At 52.1% G+C, this 18,378-nt stretch overlaps 1 protein-coding gene across 1 annotated transcript; it reads left to right on the top strand.

Moving 5' to 3' along the window:
- The first annotated feature begins 229 nt into the window (after positions 1-229).
- ST6GALNAC1 (ST6 N-acetylgalactosaminide alpha-2,6-sialyltransferase 1) lies at positions 230-11,633 on the top strand. Its single transcript, XM_064395723.1, has 9 exons — positions 230-360; positions 3,324-3,957; positions 5,598-5,766; positions 5,945-6,116; positions 6,453-6,591; positions 7,269-7,372; positions 7,904-7,993; positions 9,151-9,250; positions 9,613-11,633. The coding sequence occupies exons 1-9, from the start codon at positions 230-232 to the stop codon at positions 9,781-9,783; spliced, it is 1,710 nt and encodes a 569-aa protein (XP_064251793.1). The 3' UTR covers positions 9,784-11,633.
- The last annotated feature ends 6,745 nt before the right edge of the window (positions 11,634-18,378 follow it).

The following is an 18,378-nucleotide window of genomic DNA, read 5'->3' as shown; positions in this document are numbered from 1 at the left end:
GATGTTGTTATATGCATAAGTTTGTCTGTGTGATTTCAACCTAATAATTGTAGTACACATTGCTGGTCTCCCTGAAACAGTACATAAACATTTGTGTCCCACAATAAAACCGGATTTTGATCACTGAGTCATCTCCCCGTGTCTGTCCATCGCTGCCAGCCCAGTCCTTCCACACACCCTGGTGAGGCGGTGCCTGGCCAGCGCCTCTGCCACCCACGGGCACCTCACCATGCGCTGCCCCAGGATAAGGCTCCCCAAAATTGCCAAAGTCCTGCTTTGCCTCATTGCTGTAACACAGTTCTGCCTCTTCTTTGGTAATTCTAGATCTTTGTTTGACTTGGCGAAGACGAAGATTTTCAGGTAAGGCACCTGTTCCTTTGTGGCACTCTCTGCCCGGTGTGGGTGCTTGTGCTCGCTTTCTCTCTCTGTCTCTGGCTTTTTTACCCTGAAACTTGTACTTCTGATCCGAGTTAGGTGACCACTTTACTTTAGCAGAAAGTTCTGGTGGAAGATCCACAGTCAAAACCTGCCTCTTTTGGCTCACTATTTTCCAGGGCTTTCTTTTGTAGCTGTGTAAAGCAGCTTTTGCTTCAGTAGTCCTACGTGTTTTCATACTTTGGCACTACACAGTATTTGCTTTTCTTCTTGGCTCCCAGAAGAACCTTATTCAGCCCTAATCCAGATTGTGTTGGTGGACGGTGAATTTGGTGGGATGGCTTTGAATTTACGGCAAGTTCAGCAGCTGATTCCTAACACAAAATGCGCTGCATGCTGCCACACCAATGTCATGTAGACACGATATATTGATATCTATTTTATATAAATGGTCAAGTAAATCCTACAGGAATGGGTTTGGAGGGAATTGCAGTGAAATGTCTCCAGCATCACTGGCAGGGAGCACTGCTCCTTGCATGAACCCTTGCACGGATCTGAGCCTTTCCCAGTAACAGGTATGGCTCATGGATGTGTTGGTAGATAAGAAGCACCACTCCCCAGCCTCCCCACCACCCTCACCTGGTCCCAGCTCTCCCAGGAAGCTCACATGGCTTGGCTGGGTTGGGTTGGTTCTCAGCTGAATGTCTGGGCTGGTGCTATGGGGGCAGGCAGGGGGAGTGAGGCTGGGAACATCTGCAGCTCTTCTGGAGGTGACTTGAGTTCAGCTCAGCTCTAGCAGCTTGAGACCTTGCTTTGAGGACAGCTGTCAGATTTGGAGAGGTTGGAACCTGCACAAGGGAGGTGGGAGGGAAAGGAGAGAAGGAGGAGGTGTAGAGAAGTGGAGCTCTCCTTGATCCCAGAGCCCATCAGTGGCAGAGCTGGAACAAGTGGCTCTCCATATTTAGCTGCTTGAAGCCATCTCCTTCTACTGTAGTTTCAGAGAATGAAAATGCCTGTATTTGTACAACTTAAATAAAACACAACAAGATATGAGCTGTGTGTGGTTGTCTGTGTGGCAGTTCTATTTCTGTACCTTGTATGCCACGTAGAATACACAAAGCAGCATTTTCATGGCTTTATCCTCTATTTGTCCTTGGGCTTTGTGAAAGGGGAAGAAAATGACAGTAAATGTCATTGAGCTTCTGCAGTTGTTTGCCAGCTGGACTCTAGAGCCTGGAATTCACCGAGCTGCTTTGACAATTTATCTGGATTTAAAATGCTGCTCAGGAGAGCAGGGTCCTGTGTAAGCACAAGTGCCTGGCCATGTGGGCCTGACTGCAGGCAGCAAGTTTGGGATGTGAGGAGTCCTCGGTTTTACATTTTGGTCTCTGGCACAGCATTTGAAGTGTAACAGACTGAGGTGGAATCTGCCCTGCAAGACAGCACTTAGGGAAAGCCTGGAGTGGAGGATGGTTTCTCATATTGAAACTCCTGTTTCATTTGTTCTCTACACTTTCATTTCGAAGTTTTAAACATCGTGTTAAAAATACAACAGAAGTTCTCCAAGGGATTTAAGATCTGCCTGAGCTACCTTACCAAATTTCTCTTTATTTAGAGTGTCCATATAAAGTCTTTCCTCCTATTGGGCAGTAAACAGTGACAGTAAGTTTATACATGAAGCACTATGATAGACACATGTTGCACACTTGGTTGAAACTGGCTAATGATTATGAGAGAGGCAGAGCTGAAAGGCCATTTGCTACAAGCTTTTTTAGCCTTGGAAAGGTTCATGCATTTATCTGGTACGAAACCATTTTTAAAAGCCTCCTTAGCTGATCATTTCCTGAACGCTTTCAGAATGGTATAACACCCATCAAATTTCAGCAGCAACTGAGCTGCTATCTGCAGCCTGTTATCTGCAGAAGTGCTTTTTGTCCCATTTGTCACTTCAGGAGCAGTCCACAGCGTTCCGAAACAAGTGCGTCATGCAAAGGCTGAACGTGAGTGTGGGATCAGACTGCCACAGCCATGGTTTATCCTGAAAAGCTTTGCTGTACACAAAAGCTCAGCTGCAGATATTGTTCACCTTCCTTTTTCCTGTTCTACCCCCCAGCCATACTCAAAGAGGGAATGTTTAGGACAAAACACCACCACTTCTGCCTTGATTTTTTTTTTCTGGGTTTCAGCACAGTCATGTTGCAGGTGGCTCTTCTGCTGCTGGCAGATGTGTCCTCCTGTGACAACCTTGTACCTGCCTGTGCCTCCGAATCAGGCAACAGGGCAGCTGCAGTATTAAAGGCAAGTGCTAAAAATGTAGAGATTTTGCATTTTAATAGCTTCACAGCGTCTGCCTTCAGACACGTGCCTGGTGAGTGTGATGCCTTTGCATTACCTGACCAAGGCAGAAGAAAAGAGAAAGAAATGCCCTGTGGCCCCAAAAGCTCAAGAGGTGATGTAGGGTAAAGAAGTGAGTTTCACTTCTTCTCAGACTTCCCTTCCTGAGTTCTGGAAGATCTTCATGCTCTGCTGCTGAATCACAGGGCTCTGCTGGCAGAGGGGAGAGGCAGATGGCTGCTCCATGGTGGGGGCACGTCCTGAGCCCAGGATCTCCAAACCAACCCCGCAGTGCTCCGGGGACATTGCCAGGGGGCCTGCCCAGTGCGTGGCAAACTGGGCTGTACTGGTTGGCTGTTCCTGCCAGTGTGAATGTTTCGTGTGCCAAGTGCTGAGGAGAGAATGTGTGTGCCGCTGGGATTTGCCTGCTGGGGAGATAAGCGATATTCAGGCTAGAATGGTGCAGGAAGTTGAGTAAGATTTTGGCAAAGTTTAAAATGAAATTGCTCTAAAGCACAGAGAGAGGCTGAGAGTCAAGAGCACTAGAAATGAGCTGAAGCGTGTTCAGTGTTAAGTGTGTGTGATGTATCTGCTTTTCCTTTGATTGCATGCAGGAAACTGAACATTTTCCAACATGCCCCAGAGACAGAACAAGTGGACCCCCAACAGCAACAGGGTTTAAACTATTCTGATAATGGGAACTCCAGCAGCATTTTAAAGGTGACTTCAGGAGGACACATCATAACACTCAAAGATGTGGTGGAGAAGACACCAAGATGGACAGGAAAGGAGGAGCAGATGGAAAAAGTGAAACCGGTTATGAGCGTTAAGGAAGCAAAGGAGAATGTGGCTGTGAAACCACCACCCCAGCTGGAGGGAATCAAGAAGACAACAGTGAAAACAACCCCTATGGTGCAGGGAAACAAGGGGAAGACAACAGTGAGGCCAGCTCCATGGGTGGAAGAAGCCAAGGAAAAGACAACAGTGAAACCACTTCCCAGGGAGAAGGGAGGCAAGGAGAAGACAACAGTGAAACCATCCTCAGGGGTGAAGGGAGCACATGAGAACAACACAACCACAGACCAAGCAAAACCCAAAGCACCTCCTGCATCAATGAAAACTGTAAGACCTGCTCCTCAGGCTGCTGCTGTGACACAGAAGAGGAAACTGAGCTCTGCTAACTTCACATCCGAGCCAAAGTGGGACTTTGAGGATCAGTACCTGCTGGATAACTCATCCCCACCCTCGGTAGGTGGGGTGGTGCAGATGGTCACCAGGAATGGTGCCTCCCCACTGACCTCCCTGTCTGCTGCCCCGGGCATGTGTGCCCTTTGCAGCTGGGGATGATTTCAGAGCTGGTAGGGCACTCACTGCTATATGCAGATGCTGCTGGGAGCCCAGACAACAAGACCTCTATATACAACATCTGCATTCAGATGAAGACCCAGGTTAATTAAATTTGAGCATCTCCTAATTACTAATATCCAAGAACAGGGCCTTTAGGAAAGTAGTAAACTCCGGCAAAGTTCTCAGCAAGCAGCTGGGAGAGGTTGTGGTGTCTCATACTGTCTCTGGCCCCCATCCTATGCTGGTAAGTCTTTGTAAAGCTTACCCAGAGCAGTTTTCCCTGGCACCCTTGTTTCTGGAAGGCTTGAACAGGTGGGTCAGATGTTGTGTCTCACTCCCAGACCTGATCTGTTAATCTGCAGAGAGAGGGAGTCATTAGGAACACTCTCCCTCCTTAACTTCCTGCATGATCAGAGTTTTCCCTTGTTCCTCTGGTACTGATCCCGTCCAGCTCTGGAGGCACAAGTACCAAGCCTTGGACAGTACCTGCTTGAGCAGGACAGGGATGTCCCTGTTTCTGGACATGAAATAGGCTGTGAGTGAAATGATGCCACCATGAAGCCCCTGACAGTGCTGTGCTCAGTGTGCTCCTGTGGTGACAGGCAGAATGAGGGCTGTCTCCTCAGGCTGTGACAGGGCTGCCATCCTCATGCACAGCTCAGCCATGGAGCACTCAGCAAGGCTTTGGCAATGCAGGGGATTTGAGCTGGGCACGAGGGTCCATTTGGTCTCTGTTTTGTCTTTCAGTAGGTGTTTGGGGCAGGTGTCTAAGAAAGCAGAGCCCAAATTGACTCAGCAGAAAATTCAGTGTAGTGGAGCTGTTTGCTTTCCATCTGCACACACAGCCTCACTCTTGCCAGCTGCAGTGAGACCTCCCTTGTAGGATAAGCTGGCTTGGATTCCCTTCTCAGCTGCACATTTCACTGATTTATTTATGACATTGAACAAGTTGTTGCACATTTTTTCTTAGCCTTAAAGGGAGTGGCAATGCTGATCTGGTTTCATTTGTTCATCAGTGTTTCCTTGGGTGGACTCTTAGGACCTTGTGAGGTGCATTGCCAACAGGGACTGCTCATTATAGCATGTATATGTTATTACAGCATGTTCCTAGTGCTTACAGCCTTATTTGATGCATTTAGGTTAGACCTATTACAAATGTCAATTTGCATCAGCTAATGGGGCCCAAAGCCAGTAAAACATTTAAAACAGTAAAATATTTTAAACAGCGAAACATTCAAAACATTTAAAATATTTGAAACATTTGAAACAGTAAAACAGGCCTGTTGTTCTGAAGAGGAAAGTCTCAGAGGCTTGGAGTCATCCTGGCTCCCTTGTAGGTGACTTTTCACCAGCTGGTTGTGGATGTAGGGCTAAAATTGTGCTTCATGTTCTGGTGGTGGGATCATGAAGGGAATGGTACCACTGGAGTTTCTGTGTTTCCCTTTGGTCCTGCCACAGACAGGCACACAGGCACTGGCACTCAGTCAGGTTTATCACCTCTGCTCATCAGTCATTACTGTTTTTCCTTTTTGCTTTTCAAGACCTGCTCTGAATCAGTGAGGGCCAGGGCTGCCAAGTCTGCCTGGCTGCGGGATCTTTTCCTGCCCAACATCACACTCTTCATGGACCAGAGATACTTCAGTGACAGTGAATGGAACCGCCTGGAGCATTTTATACCCCCCTATGGCTTCATGGACCTGAATTATTCACGTGAGTCCCTCAGGGCTTGTCAGGATGGGAATTTCAGACTCATAACAGGAAGCTGGAGGTTTGCAGCATCTCCCCATCAAAGGCATCAGTCTAGGAGGATCTCATGGTGGAAACTCTGGTGGTTTCACTGTGACCATCCCAAGGCTCTTGATAACTCACCACTGTGTTTGCTTCACAGTGGTAAAGGAGGTCATATCCCTGCTGCCCCCAAAGCCCCACCAGCAGCTGCTCCTGGCCAGCCATGACAGCAGCATGCCCACGTGCATCAGCTGTGCTGTTGTGGGGAATGGAGGAATACTGAATAACTCTGGGATGGGCCAGGAGATTGACTCCCATGACTATGTCTTCAGGTAAGGCTGCTTTCCTTCTCAGAAGATGCACAGCTAGCTTACTGTGGCTTGCCCCTAACTGTGGCTGGAGCACTTCATCTCTTCTAGTATTCCACTCATTCCCAAGTGCCAAAATGATGGCTGGCAGGAGATAAAAAGTCCAAAAATAATTGGAAAGTTACTCAATATCCAAAGCCTGTGGTCACAAAGAGCCATCTCCACAGCAGAGGCTCTCCTGCAGAATGGGCTAGTCTACCCTTCCTCCAGGCTAACACTGTCTTTTCCTATTAGGAATGTGCATGGGAGGGGTTTCAGTGGTCACCTAACTCTGCTCCTCTGTTTGATTTCCTTCGCCAGGGTCAGCGGGGCTGTAATCAAGGGTTATGAAAAAGATGTGGGAACAAAAACCTCCTTTTATGGATTCACGGCCTTCTCCCTGGTTTCCTCTCTTCAGATCTTGGGACACAGAGGGTTCAGCAGGATCCCGTGGGATGAAGTGAGTGAGGTCCTGCTGTGTGCACGCACAGCTTTAGCAGGATGCTGTTTGTGTGTGTGCTTCAGTCCTGCTCTTGCCACGAGGAGCAAAGGGGCTGAGGCAGCCCTTTAGCATTATCCCCAGGAGGGAACCAGCCCTGCCTTGGCTCACTGTGAGTGTTTGCAGTGGCAAGTTGTGTCATTGCCACCCAGCCTTGTGTCACTTTTGAGCCAGGAATGGGAATGAAGATGACACATGAACTCTCTTCAGCAGGCTGATTCGAGTTTATTAGAAACTCATTCTCTTTATACACTGTTCTGATCCAGGTGGACTTGATTGGTCACTTAATTAACACCCCTTCACACCATTGGCTAATTAAGAAGACACCCTTTGGTAAACATCTTACGAGAAAACAGCTGTTCAAAACACCAGCTGCACTATTTTAATTCTTTCTCTCAGCCATCTCAAAACTCCCCAGAACAATTCCTGGGAAAGTTTATCTGGCTTTCTCCCTGTCACATTCACAGCCTTGTGGCATGTAGAAGGAGCTGCACCTCAGATGTTTTCTCCATTTTGTTGCTGTGGGCTGGTTGAGAGCTGCAGACTTGAAGATGTGTGCCCAAGGAACTCAGTGACCCCAGACATCTGCTTGCATTTTTTTGGAAGCGCTGTTCACTAATACTCACTTATTTTCTTAGCATGTCAGATACATTCACTTCCTGGAGGGAGCAAGAGACTATGAGTGGCTGAAGGCTCTTCTGCTGAACAAGCACATCAGGAAAGGATTCTTGAACCTCGGCGGGTAAAACAAACTAGAGCCCCCTCCACCCCTCCAGTGACGAGCTCTCTTGGGCTCTTTTCCAGTGCTCAGCCCTGTGGAGGACCAGGCTGGGTAAAGCCTTCCTCCCCTGGCAGACAGCAATCTCTAATTTTCACAGCTCTGAGCACTGCTGTGGTCAATACACCTCCATCACACATTTCAATGATGTGTGGCCAGAGCTTAGAGAAAGCTTTGTGGTTTTTGGGGATGAACACACGCTGCTGGCTGGTCTGGTGTGGCCTGCTCGTGGATGAAGGCCTGGTTTCACTAATTTTTGCCTATACAAACACATGCTTTTGATATTCCTGTCTCCTTTTGTTGCCTCTCCTCCCTGAGCTCTTCCTCTGCAATGCACACAGGCTATGGCGGCTTTGTCATAATGTGGGAAATGTTACAGAATATTTTCACAGTGTTTGTGGTCCTTCTCTCAGCACCAAGTGCACCAGGGCTGATCCTTTGCAGCTGTGATGAGGTGTAGGAGATTGTTTTGGGTCTCCCCATTCCTGTCCTTAGGCAGAAGCCCCGGCAGAAATTCGATGAAGCTTTCACAATGGACAAATACCTGGTGGTTCACCCTGATTTCCTCAGATACATGAAAAACAGGTGAGCTGTGGGCTGTGTGCTCCAACAGGCTTGTTTTTCCTGGCCAGCACCATCTCTCTCTGTCTCTGGCCTCTCCTCCCAGCTGCCTCCCCTGTCACCCCAGTTCAGCCACACCAGCAGAGCTCAGCTGGAACTCTCTGGTGCTGCAGTGGGGTGCTAGTGCTGGGTAAACATCCAGAACCCGTGAGCTGGAGAAGCAACAGCCATCAGACTGCTTGGTTTTCTGCATCCCAAAGAGACCCAGGGCCAATTGCAACTTTAGGTGTAGGAAGAATGCTGCTGAAGTGCCAGGATAGTTGATCTCTAGTTCAGGGCTGGCCTTTCATGTTCCCCATTGCTTGGCACCTTGGAGGAAGGCTCTGTAACAGATTTTCTCTCCAGAGATTCCTTCTAGGCTCTGGAGGTTGGTTATGCCCTCAAGCACAGCAGGCTCTTCTGCAGCATCCCCTTTGCCTGGCCTGGCTGCTGCTCTTCTGTGCCTCTCCAGCCCTTTCCACAAGCCTGCTGGCCACTCTCACCATGAGATCTGCCCATCATGGGCCACACGTGGCTGAGAGATGGAGGAACAGGAGCTCCTGTGGTGCCCTGCTTTGGCTGCCTTTGCCCTTCAGTGTCCTTGAGAGCTGCTGCCTTGGCTGGAGCCAGATGGCCAGCCCTGCCTGCCTGCTCTGCCATCCCCCCTCTCACCTGGGGCCTTTCCAAGGCCAAGAGGACTCCATGCTGGTTTTCCCCAGTCTTTACTCCTGCTTTCCTAACAGCTCCTGGCATGACACAGTGCAGCTCCTGGCAGGTTTTGTGACACTCCTCTGCAGCTCCCCTGTGTCTCTTTTCACTCCTAGATGTGGGACATACCAGGGAGCCCCAAATCCACCTCTGCACTGCAAAGCAAAGGGCAGAGTTAAGAGCAGTGGGCTTTAACCTATGAGATCTTTACCCCCACTGCTTCAAGACCTGCCCCTTCCACAAAGCTGGGCCTAGGTGGCAGTGCAGGTGGTGGAGAGTTCTGGGCACACTCGTGGCTTCTCTGAAATGCCTCAGGTGGCCCCAAGCTGCTGCAAGGAGGGAAGAGGCCACAGGAGCCACAGGGAGACAAAGGGTGTCCTGCTTGAAACACCACAGCCAGCAACTCCTCAGTGCTCTCCTCTCTCCTGCTGCAGGTTTTTAAAGTCCAAAAATTTGGAAAAGCACTACTGGAGGCTGTACAGACCCACAACAGGGGCCTTCCTGCTGCTGACTGCCCTCCACCTCTGTGACCGGGTAAGGGTACAGTGGTTCTTGCACCCAGAACTGTCTGGGAGTGGGGACAGGGGACACAGGAGAGCAGGGGTGGCTGCTGTCTGCCTCCAGAGCGTATGGGCTCATGTCAGCTGTGGAGGAGCAGACTGAAGGTGAGAAACAGCCCCAAAATAGATCCCACAGAGGTGGTGAAGCCTGCTGTGGCCTAGAGCACATGAACCCCCAGGGAGGCAGAGAGGGGACAGCAGGATCTCTGGAGCCAGTGCTCACAGGCTGGTCCTTCTGGACCCCCACACAGGGTCACCAGAGAAGCCCCAGCTGGCATCTCTGTCCTGTGTTTCACCTGCTCCCTCCACCCCTGGTGAGCCCTGCATCTTTCCCAGGTCAGTGCCTATGGCTACATCACGGAGGGGCACGAGAAGTACTCGGATCACTACTATGACAAGGACTGGAAAAAGCTGATTTTCTACATTAACCATGACTTCAACCTGGAGAAACAGGTGTGGAAAAGGCTTCATGATGAGAATATCATGAAACTTTACCTGAGAACCTGACTGCAGCAAGGGCCAGTTTGCCTGGGCAATCTCAACAACACCTCACTGGGAACAGAAGACAACCACCAGAGCCAAGGTTAGCTCTGGACTGCCAGGCACATTTCATCCCCACAAAGACATTTCCCTCCTTCAGCACCTCTCTTATTTCACTTCAACAAATGTATGAATGCTGCAGACCCAAAGACCAACAGGAAAATGCAGCCTGCCAACAAAGTGCCACCTGGCTGTGCTGCAGGACTCCTGCTGGTTGTTGTAGGCATGGGTATATGACAGCACAATCCAGGATATGCTCCTTTGTGTAATTCAGGTTTTCTCTCTGCAAGGAGATGCTCCTCAGGCTGGGGCCACTGCTCTTCTGGGTGGATCCTCTCCATTAGCAATGCCCATTTTGGAGCTGGGTATTGTCTAAACAAACTCCCTGGGGAGCTGGAATGGATGGAGGTGGAAACACAGATTTTGTTTCAGGTTGATTTAATTTCTTGATGGGGAGGGCTGCACTCACTCTGCTCCCTGCAGATAAAAAGGATGGACTGGACACTTCCAGGTGACTAATTTGAGAGAGAATGGGTTTCACTTCTGCTACCCTGTGTGGCCTTGCTATGGCCCTTCCAGAGGAGCAGTGCCATCAACTCCAGGGCAGGTAGCTGCTCTCCATGGTGCAGCAGACCTCCTGTACCTCTGCCTCTTGCCCCAGGGCTCCCCTGGCTGCACAAAATGTGAATTTTGTGGCGTGGACCTGATGTGCCAAGTCCTTGCATAGCTGGACTTGGTCACGCTTGGCTCCCAGCTGTGCCCAGGGCGCTGTGTTTGTCCTGTTGGGAGGAGAGGTGGAAGCTCTCCAAGTCCAGGGATGGATGCCATGTGTCCCTGCTGCTGGCTGAAGTGCCTGTCCCCCGTGGTGCTGAGAGGGGCCCAGCTGCAGCCAGCACACCTGGAGCATGCTGGCCTCCTGGAAGGGGTTTTGAAAGCAAAATAAATGGCACTACTTTGGCCAAGCTGATCTTTCGTGCAGCCCTGTGGGTTGTGGTTATATAGTGCACCCAGAATTGATGTTTAATGGCTGAGATACAACAGATGGCAAAGCCAGGAGAGTACAGGACTGAGGGACAATGAGGTTATCTTATTTGGAGAAGCTCTGCAGCTTGTGTGGACACACCTGAGCATCTCCCAGCTGTTCACCTTGCAGGACAGGGATCAGCACCAGCCAGACACCTCTCTGAGGAAGTGGGTGAACACCTGGCAAGTCTGCCCTTGTCCCAGCAACTGCTCTCCAAGTGCATCAGATATTCAAGAAAAATGCACGAAGGGCTGGCTGTTTCCCCCATGACACTGTGCAGGCACAAAGCCACCTCCAGTGTCCCAGCAGGTGCAGAGCCTGTCCCTGGGGCTAACCAGCTGCACACTCACCAGACCTGCTTGGCTGTGAGTGTTTTTCCATTTCTGCAGCGTTTTTGTGGGGGGCAGCAGTGTCTCCAGGGACTCTCTGGGCTCCAAGGAAGGCATTTCAGCCGGGATTGTCAGCAGGGTTGGTCAGGCTTGATTTCCTTTCCCCCTTTTTGCTTGTGCTGCAGAGAGGCCGGGCAGTTTCTCATGTCTCACTGAGCTTGTTTGTGAAGGACAGCCGCCCACAGTGAGAATCAAAATGCAGAATTCAGCTTCTCTGGAGAGGCTGTAGCCTGTGCCTGGCTGCTGTGCACATCAGGAGCCCGTGGGAGCAGCGAGCTGTCCGAAAGGCACGGTGCCTCTGCTGGGAGTGATGCAGCCCTGTGGGAATGCCAGGCAGAGCAGAAATCCTTCCTGAGCAGCAAGCAGGGAAGCCTGAGTGAGGCTGGTCACCACCCAGAGCTGCCTGAGGAGGAATCCTGCATCCAGGAGCTCGGGACCTGCTGGATGCCTCAGCCCCTCGTGGTGGCCGTGCACGCTGTCCCCAGGTGGCCCTGGTGGCGTGGCTGTCCCCAGGCCCTGCAGGCTCTCCCTGGTGGGCTGTGGGTGGGCAGCGAGGCAGTTTTGCTCCTTGCCTGTCCCTCAGGCCACACCACATTGCTGTGGGTTGCTTAGTGACCGGCTCCACCGGGCATTCTTCCTGCCTGAATAGGGCTTTTCTCTTCCCCAGAAGTTGGAAGAAGTTTCTCTGAGACCTTTCCCTCCCCCACTCCTCCTCTTTTGTTCCCCTGTCCTTTGGGAAGCAGGAAGGGGCTGAGTCCCACTGAGCAAGGATTCCCCAGTGGGTGAGGGGGCTTTGGGATGGGCTGGCAGCCCCCAGCCCACGCTTTTCCCTGGTGTCCAGGCAATGGAAGGAAATTCCCAGGAGGATTTCCCCAGAGCCTGTTCCCTCCAGGCTTTTCTCAGAGCACAGCTGAGTTTGATGTTATCAGGGATAATCTTGGCTGGAGCCTTTGTTGTGGCCTGAAGTTTCCCAGAAAGCTCAAAGCCACATCCTTCCTGGTGCCAGGAAAGCGGCTCTTTGATGGTCCCCCTCACCTCCTCACTTTGCTCCTGTCCCCTGCACCGAGGCATCCCGTCCCACTGTGGGCTGGCTGAGGACACATCCCCTGGGGCACAAGTCCAGCTGTGCCTCACCAGAGCCACCTGATCTTGTGGCATCGGCTCCAGCGTGGCCACAGGAAGCTGGGCAGGGTTGGAGGTGGCATTTCCCTGCCAGCTTCCAGCCTGGCACAAATGGAACAAAGCCTGTGGAGAGCAGCTACAGCTGCAGCAGCCTTGGCAAGAGCCAGGATTCAGGATTGCAAGAGTGTCCCAGGGTGAAAGCAGCACTGCAGGGCTGTGCTGCAGCAGCCCCAGCCTGCTCAGTGACCCTGAAATCCAGGTCCCCGTGGCTGGCACGACATCAAGATTGTCCCTGTGCCACCAGGTGGCAGCTGCTCTTCAGGGATCTGTCTTTGTGCAGGTCTGGCACATCCAGGTGTGCCACCGTGTCCCGGTGCTGGGCACAGCCCTGCAGCTCCCTGGGGAGTGGGGGACACACGGAGCAGAGTTTGGAGCCTTGCAGTCACAGGGTGAGTGCAAGGCTGTGGCCTCTGCTCCTGCAGCATGGCATGGAGCTGAAGGCTGCACGAGCAGAGGAGTTGACGTTGGGATGAGGTCTGACATCCCTCGGGATGCTCAGATGCAGCCACTCCTCCTCCTGCACGGACACAGTACCCAGTGCCAGCCACCTGTGGATTCCCCACTGCCAGCAGGAGCTCTGGGGGCTGCAGGATTTAGACAGAGACATTTAATTTGGGGGATAAATAAACCGTGTGCCTCAGCATGTCCAGAAGTTGCTGTTTTGTCAGCCCTGCTATTTTCAAAAGCTCTTGGTGAGTACCATGAACTGTTATTACAGCTGTGCCAGACTCCTCCTGGGGCTCCTCAGGAGTTAACAGCCTTTAAATATTCCCCACCAGATTGCAGAAACCAAAACCAGTTGTCACCCAGAAGCTCTCAGGGTGCCACTTTCCTGGCAGGGATTCAAATTTATTCTTCATTTCCACCTCTTCCCTCTTTCAGTGTGACTGCCCACCTGTAGAGAGAAGCAGAGCCCACCCCGTCCTGCTGTGTGTCCACAGCTCCTTGACTGCAGGTGGAGCAGGAGGAAGCAGACATGGGCTTGCTGGGGGACAGGGATGCATTTTGGGGACAAGGGAGTGGTGCAAAGCCCATCTGGTCCCTGCTCCTGGTCGGTGCAGCCCTGCTCTCTGGATCCACTCTGGGTTTGGCCCTGCCAGGAGCAGGGACAGGGTGGGCTCTGCACCATGTCCTGGGGTCTGAGGTACCTTCTAAAGGTGGCAGCCAACCCCAAACCCAGCCAGGTGCTGGAGGGAGCCACTGTGTGTGCCACACACAGCTCCAGGGCAGCCTCCTGCCAGGGTGGCACATCCATATTGTCACTCCTGCCTCAGGGAGGGAGCAGAGGCACAGAGCAGCCAGAGTTTTAGAAAACAGAAAAAAATCTAGATGTCTTTATCCTTGCTAAATGAATGCATGTGTTGAGATTGTTTGTTTATTGGCTGAGTATTTTCAGGGTTTAAATGCCACTTATGATATTCCCATCAATGAGAATGAAGGTTGCTCAGCACCTTCAACAGAACTTCTCTTTTTCTACATACTTTAGAAAAAGAGTGTATGCAAAATAGAAAAATAACTTTCTGCATCATAGGGTGATACATTTATTCAGCAAGGTGATGATTTCTCTCTCACAACCTTTAAACTACTTTAGAACCATGTTTTTCATGTTTCATTTTGCATAACAGCACCCAGCTTCCCAGCCTGGACTTGCTCCCTCTGGATGTGTTGCTCTCCAGCCTCTGTGGCTGGTGGATGCTGTGGGAGTGTGGCAGAGCTGTGTGCCTGCTCCAGGTCAGCACTAAAAGCTCTGTGCTGGGGACTCAGCAGCTGCTGTTAATGCTCTCCAGTTGCTGAGAGGTTTGGGGCAAGCCTTGGGGGCAAAACGTGGGAGGTTTCCCCTCCTTGCCTCCTCTGTGTAGACCTTCTCCCTTTCTTGGGGATGTGGTAGCAGGTAAATCCAGTTGGACCAGAAAAACTATTGATAATAGGGGAGGGAGAACAAGATAAAGGAGCAGCCCTCGGCTTTGTTGTGGAAAAAGCACCAGCTGACCTGCCAGGAGCCCTCAGCTCCAGGTGCTGGAGCAAGGCCCTGCAGGTAAACAGCTCCAGGGGGTGCAGCAGGGCTCCTCTGCCAGGCTGAGCAACAGGACCTTGGGTGCTGCAGGGCTTCCCCAGCTTGGCCTGGACAGCCCTTGGGGTGGGAAATTCTGGAAAGACACGTCCTGAGCCCTGGGGACATCCCAAGGCTCCCTCCATCCCTCCCCTGGCAGCCGTGCAGTGTCAGATGGGACCACACGGGAGGGTGGGCGAGGGGCTGGGTCACCCACCCACACCCAGACATGGTGTCCCCTCTCCCCAGCTTTGGGGACAGAGCCTGGCCTGACCCCAGGGACACGTGGCTTTGAGGAGACCCCAGGGCAGGATCAGCTGATATCTGCTCTGCTTGGCCCAGAGATGACATCTTGGTCCAAGATGCCTTCTTGGTTCCCCAGGAAGCGGGAAGGCAGTGGTTTGCATCGTCACCCTCATTTCTCAGAGGTGTTTCTCATATCTGCACCCCTCCTGGCATAGCTCAGAGCCTCCAGGCTGCCTCATGCCAGTGGAGAGGGGATGGCTTTTGAACTGTGTTTGAATTTTTGAGCCCTGCTCAGCGGTCCAGGGCTGGCCAAGGGCTCTGCCATGCTCAGGCACCTGGGCCAGCAGGGCCAAGGGGAGAGAGCCAACACGAGCCAGCCCAAGCCACATCCTGCCACTGCTCCTGGTCCCGACCTGCCACCTCAGCCCATGGCTCACCCCAAGAACCTTCCTGCTTTGGGGAAGAGCAGGAGGGGACTATGGGGTGCCACACTGGCACAAAGATCACAGAGTCACAGAATCCCTTTGGCTGGAAAAGGCCTCTGACATCACTGGTTCCAACCTTTGCCAACCAGACCATGGCACTGAGTGCCACATCCAGCTTTTCCTCAAACCCCTTCAGGGACGGTGACTCCACTGCCCATTCCAATGCCTGACAACCCTTTCTGAGAAGAAATTCCTCCTAATGTCCAACCTAGACCTCCCCTAGCTCAGGACTATGTCCTCTCATCCTGTCACTGGTTGCCAGGGAGAAGATCCCCAGCTGGCTACACCCAGGGACTTGTAGAGAGTGACAAAGCCTCCTCTTCTCCAGGCTGAACAACTCCAGCTCCCTCAGCTTCTCCTCACGGGATGTGTGCTCCATACCCTTCACCAGCTTTATTGCCTTTCTCTGAGCAGTTTTGCTGCACCTCCTGAGCCTCTTTCCCCCCCTGCAGCCTGGGGCTGTGGGCAGGAGGGCAGAGCCCAGCCCTGAGCATCGCTGGTGCCGCAGCCAGCGTCCTGCTGTCACCCTGCTGCCACCCTGCTGTCACCCTGCTGTCACCCTGCTGTCACCCTGCTGTCACCCTGCTGCCACCCTGCTGTCACCCCCATCTCCAGGCATCCTCTGTGTGGTCCCTTCTCCTGCCCTTGGTTGTAGAAACACCTACAAATCCATCACAAAGCTGAGCAGAGTGTTGGGGAGCATTCCCTGACCCGTTCCCCCCGGGCCAGGGGAGCCGTGGCCGAGCTGCTCCCGCTGCCCTGCAGGCAGGGCCCTGTGTCACCTCCCGGGACATCTGCTGATGCATTCTTCATGTGCCACGCAGCAGCCATATGGCCCCCGTTCTCGGGGCTGACACAGCTCTGCCTTTCAGGGACCTGCTCGGCGAGCAGGTTTTTGGCACTTGCTGAAATGTACCTCTGACCCGTGCTGAATGAATTTGGATGTGTAAATCCTCCAGGAGATTTTTGGAGATCTCATTCTCCCACCTGCACAGTTCATCATGGCAAAGACCATGAGATTTTTCCTCTACCAACCTGTGGCTGGCAGCCAGCTGGTGCAAAATATGTTTATTCTCCTCTTGTGCTCTCTAGCCACGGGGAGGGATTGGGTTCTGTTTCCAAGAAGTAATCACTGGAATAACAAGCCCAGGCTAAAAATGACACTTTTTGGTTTCCATTGTAATTTCTTTTATGTTCTTTTCCTAATCTTTATTTGGCAACTACCATCCTAAAAGGTTTTTCACACTTATTTAACTTCTAAATTAAGCACCACTTAATTTTGGGGCATAGTCCAAAATGCATTGTAGCACAAAACAAGTAGAGCAGATGAAGAACTGTGCATCTCATTTTCACCCGGCTGAAAATAAAACCAACAGTAGAAAACCACATATCATGGAAACAGTGAGATGTGAAGAAACCAGCTCCTCCAGCCCTTGAAGCTGCCACTCCACCAGCATTTGCATGATTGGGCCATAAATGTTTCCAAATGGCAAATTCCTCACTTTCCCCAGGTCCATTTCCCCTGGATCATTGGTCATCCATCTGGAGCCAAGCCTTGCTGTGTCCCTTGTGACTTACTCGAGCAGTTGGTAATAATTAGCTGTGGTTAACGAAGGGCCAGAGTCAGGAGCACGTGAGCCAAGGCACCGGATCAGAGGGAGCACATCCAGCAGCGTGCAAGGCAGACCCGGGGTCACACAGGGTGGGGACAGCTCCAGGCTGGGGGACTCTGAGCAGGACCCCACACTCAGCCGTGAGCTGGCTCTGGGACTTCCAGAAAATGCCTGTACCCCGAGGGCTGGGAGCAGCTTTTAGTGAGAGAGGCAGAAAGCATCAAACCCCTCCACTGATGCACCCCCATTTCTCTGAGTTCTTCCACAGCTTTAGCTCCAGCTGGGCTATAAGCTCGATCTCATCCCTGTGTGTCCAAGTGGCCGTGGTCTGTCCTGTCCTTCCAGCTGCTCTCTCCTTCCCTGGGACAGCCCGTGCCCAGCCAGCCCTCCTGCCACAGCTGCCCTGCACACAGCAGGGAGGGTTCCCTGCAAGTTTGCTTTGAAATCAGCCTGGTCCCTGTCCCTTTGTGGTGTCCCTGGGGCAGTGTCCTCTCTCCCAGTGGGACAAGGCCAGCAGTGGCAGCACTGCCAGCCTCAGGCACTGAGCTGCTCCTGTGTTCACACCACAGCCTGGCACTTTGTGGATGCCAACACGGTGCCATCCCCAGACAGCCAAAATTCCCAGAGCACCAGGGCTGGCAATGGAGGGATCTGGAGTAATGGAAGCAAGTGGAGATTGAAGCAAACTCCTGTTAAAATGTGTTTTGCTTTTATCTTCCCTTGAACCTGTCTGGGCAGGCTGGAAAGGAAGAGGGGAGTGGTTGGATCTGAGGGGATAAAGGAGAGTTGGGGGAAATGCAGGCACAGTGGGACCAGGGACAGGGATAGGGTTTGGGCCCAGGTTTTGGGGCTGAAAAATGCAAGAGGGTATTTGTGCAGGGGCTGGAGGTGTGTGAGAGCCTGGAACAGCACGTGAGTGCTCAGGGAGCCACGGGCAAAGGGTTTGGATGGAGCAGGGCTCACCAAGTGCTGCTCCCTGCGTCTGGTGGATTCCTAAAATCCAACCCCCCAAAACCCCTACAGCTCAACTGAAAAGGCTTGTCTGCCTGCTGAGTCCCTTCCCCCACTGCCACAAACATCTTGGTATGCATATCCTTCGGTTCACAGGCTGGTTCTTTCGGAGTTGAACTAAAATAACACCAAGATATTCTTTCAAAAAAGAAACTGGAGCACATCCTCTCCGAAAATACCAAAATAATTCAGGCAAATTTCCCCCCAAACCCGTTTCTCCTTTCCTCCAACCCAAACTCTTTGTCAAGCTTGCCACAAAGCCCTGAAAGGTTTTGTTTGCTGCAAATGCAGGGGATCCATTCGGCCAGAACCCCAACCGTGTCCCCCCTCCTCTTGAGTGGCAGCACCCCATCAGTGTCCCCCTTTTTTCCCCCACATTTATCCCCCCTCCTGGCGGGTTCACTGGGTGGCTGCAACAGGGTGCTGCTGTCGGAGCCCCGACTTCAGAGCCTGCGGTTTCTGAGGAGCACAAAATAAGAATAATAACAAGAATGAGCGGATGTGCTCGGGGGTGGCACCCGCCGGGTGTCCGTGCAGCCCAAACAGCCACGTGTGTGAGCCG

The sequence above is a fragment of the Passer domesticus genome, chromosome 20 (genome assembly GCF_036417665.1).
Source record: "Passer domesticus isolate bPasDom1 chromosome 20, bPasDom1.hap1, whole genome shotgun sequence".
Taxonomy (NCBI): Eukaryota; Metazoa; Chordata; class Aves; order Passeriformes; family Passeridae; genus Passer; species Passer domesticus.
Note: the sequence above shows the minus strand (reverse complement) of the source record. Positions and strands in the feature narration are given on the sequence as shown.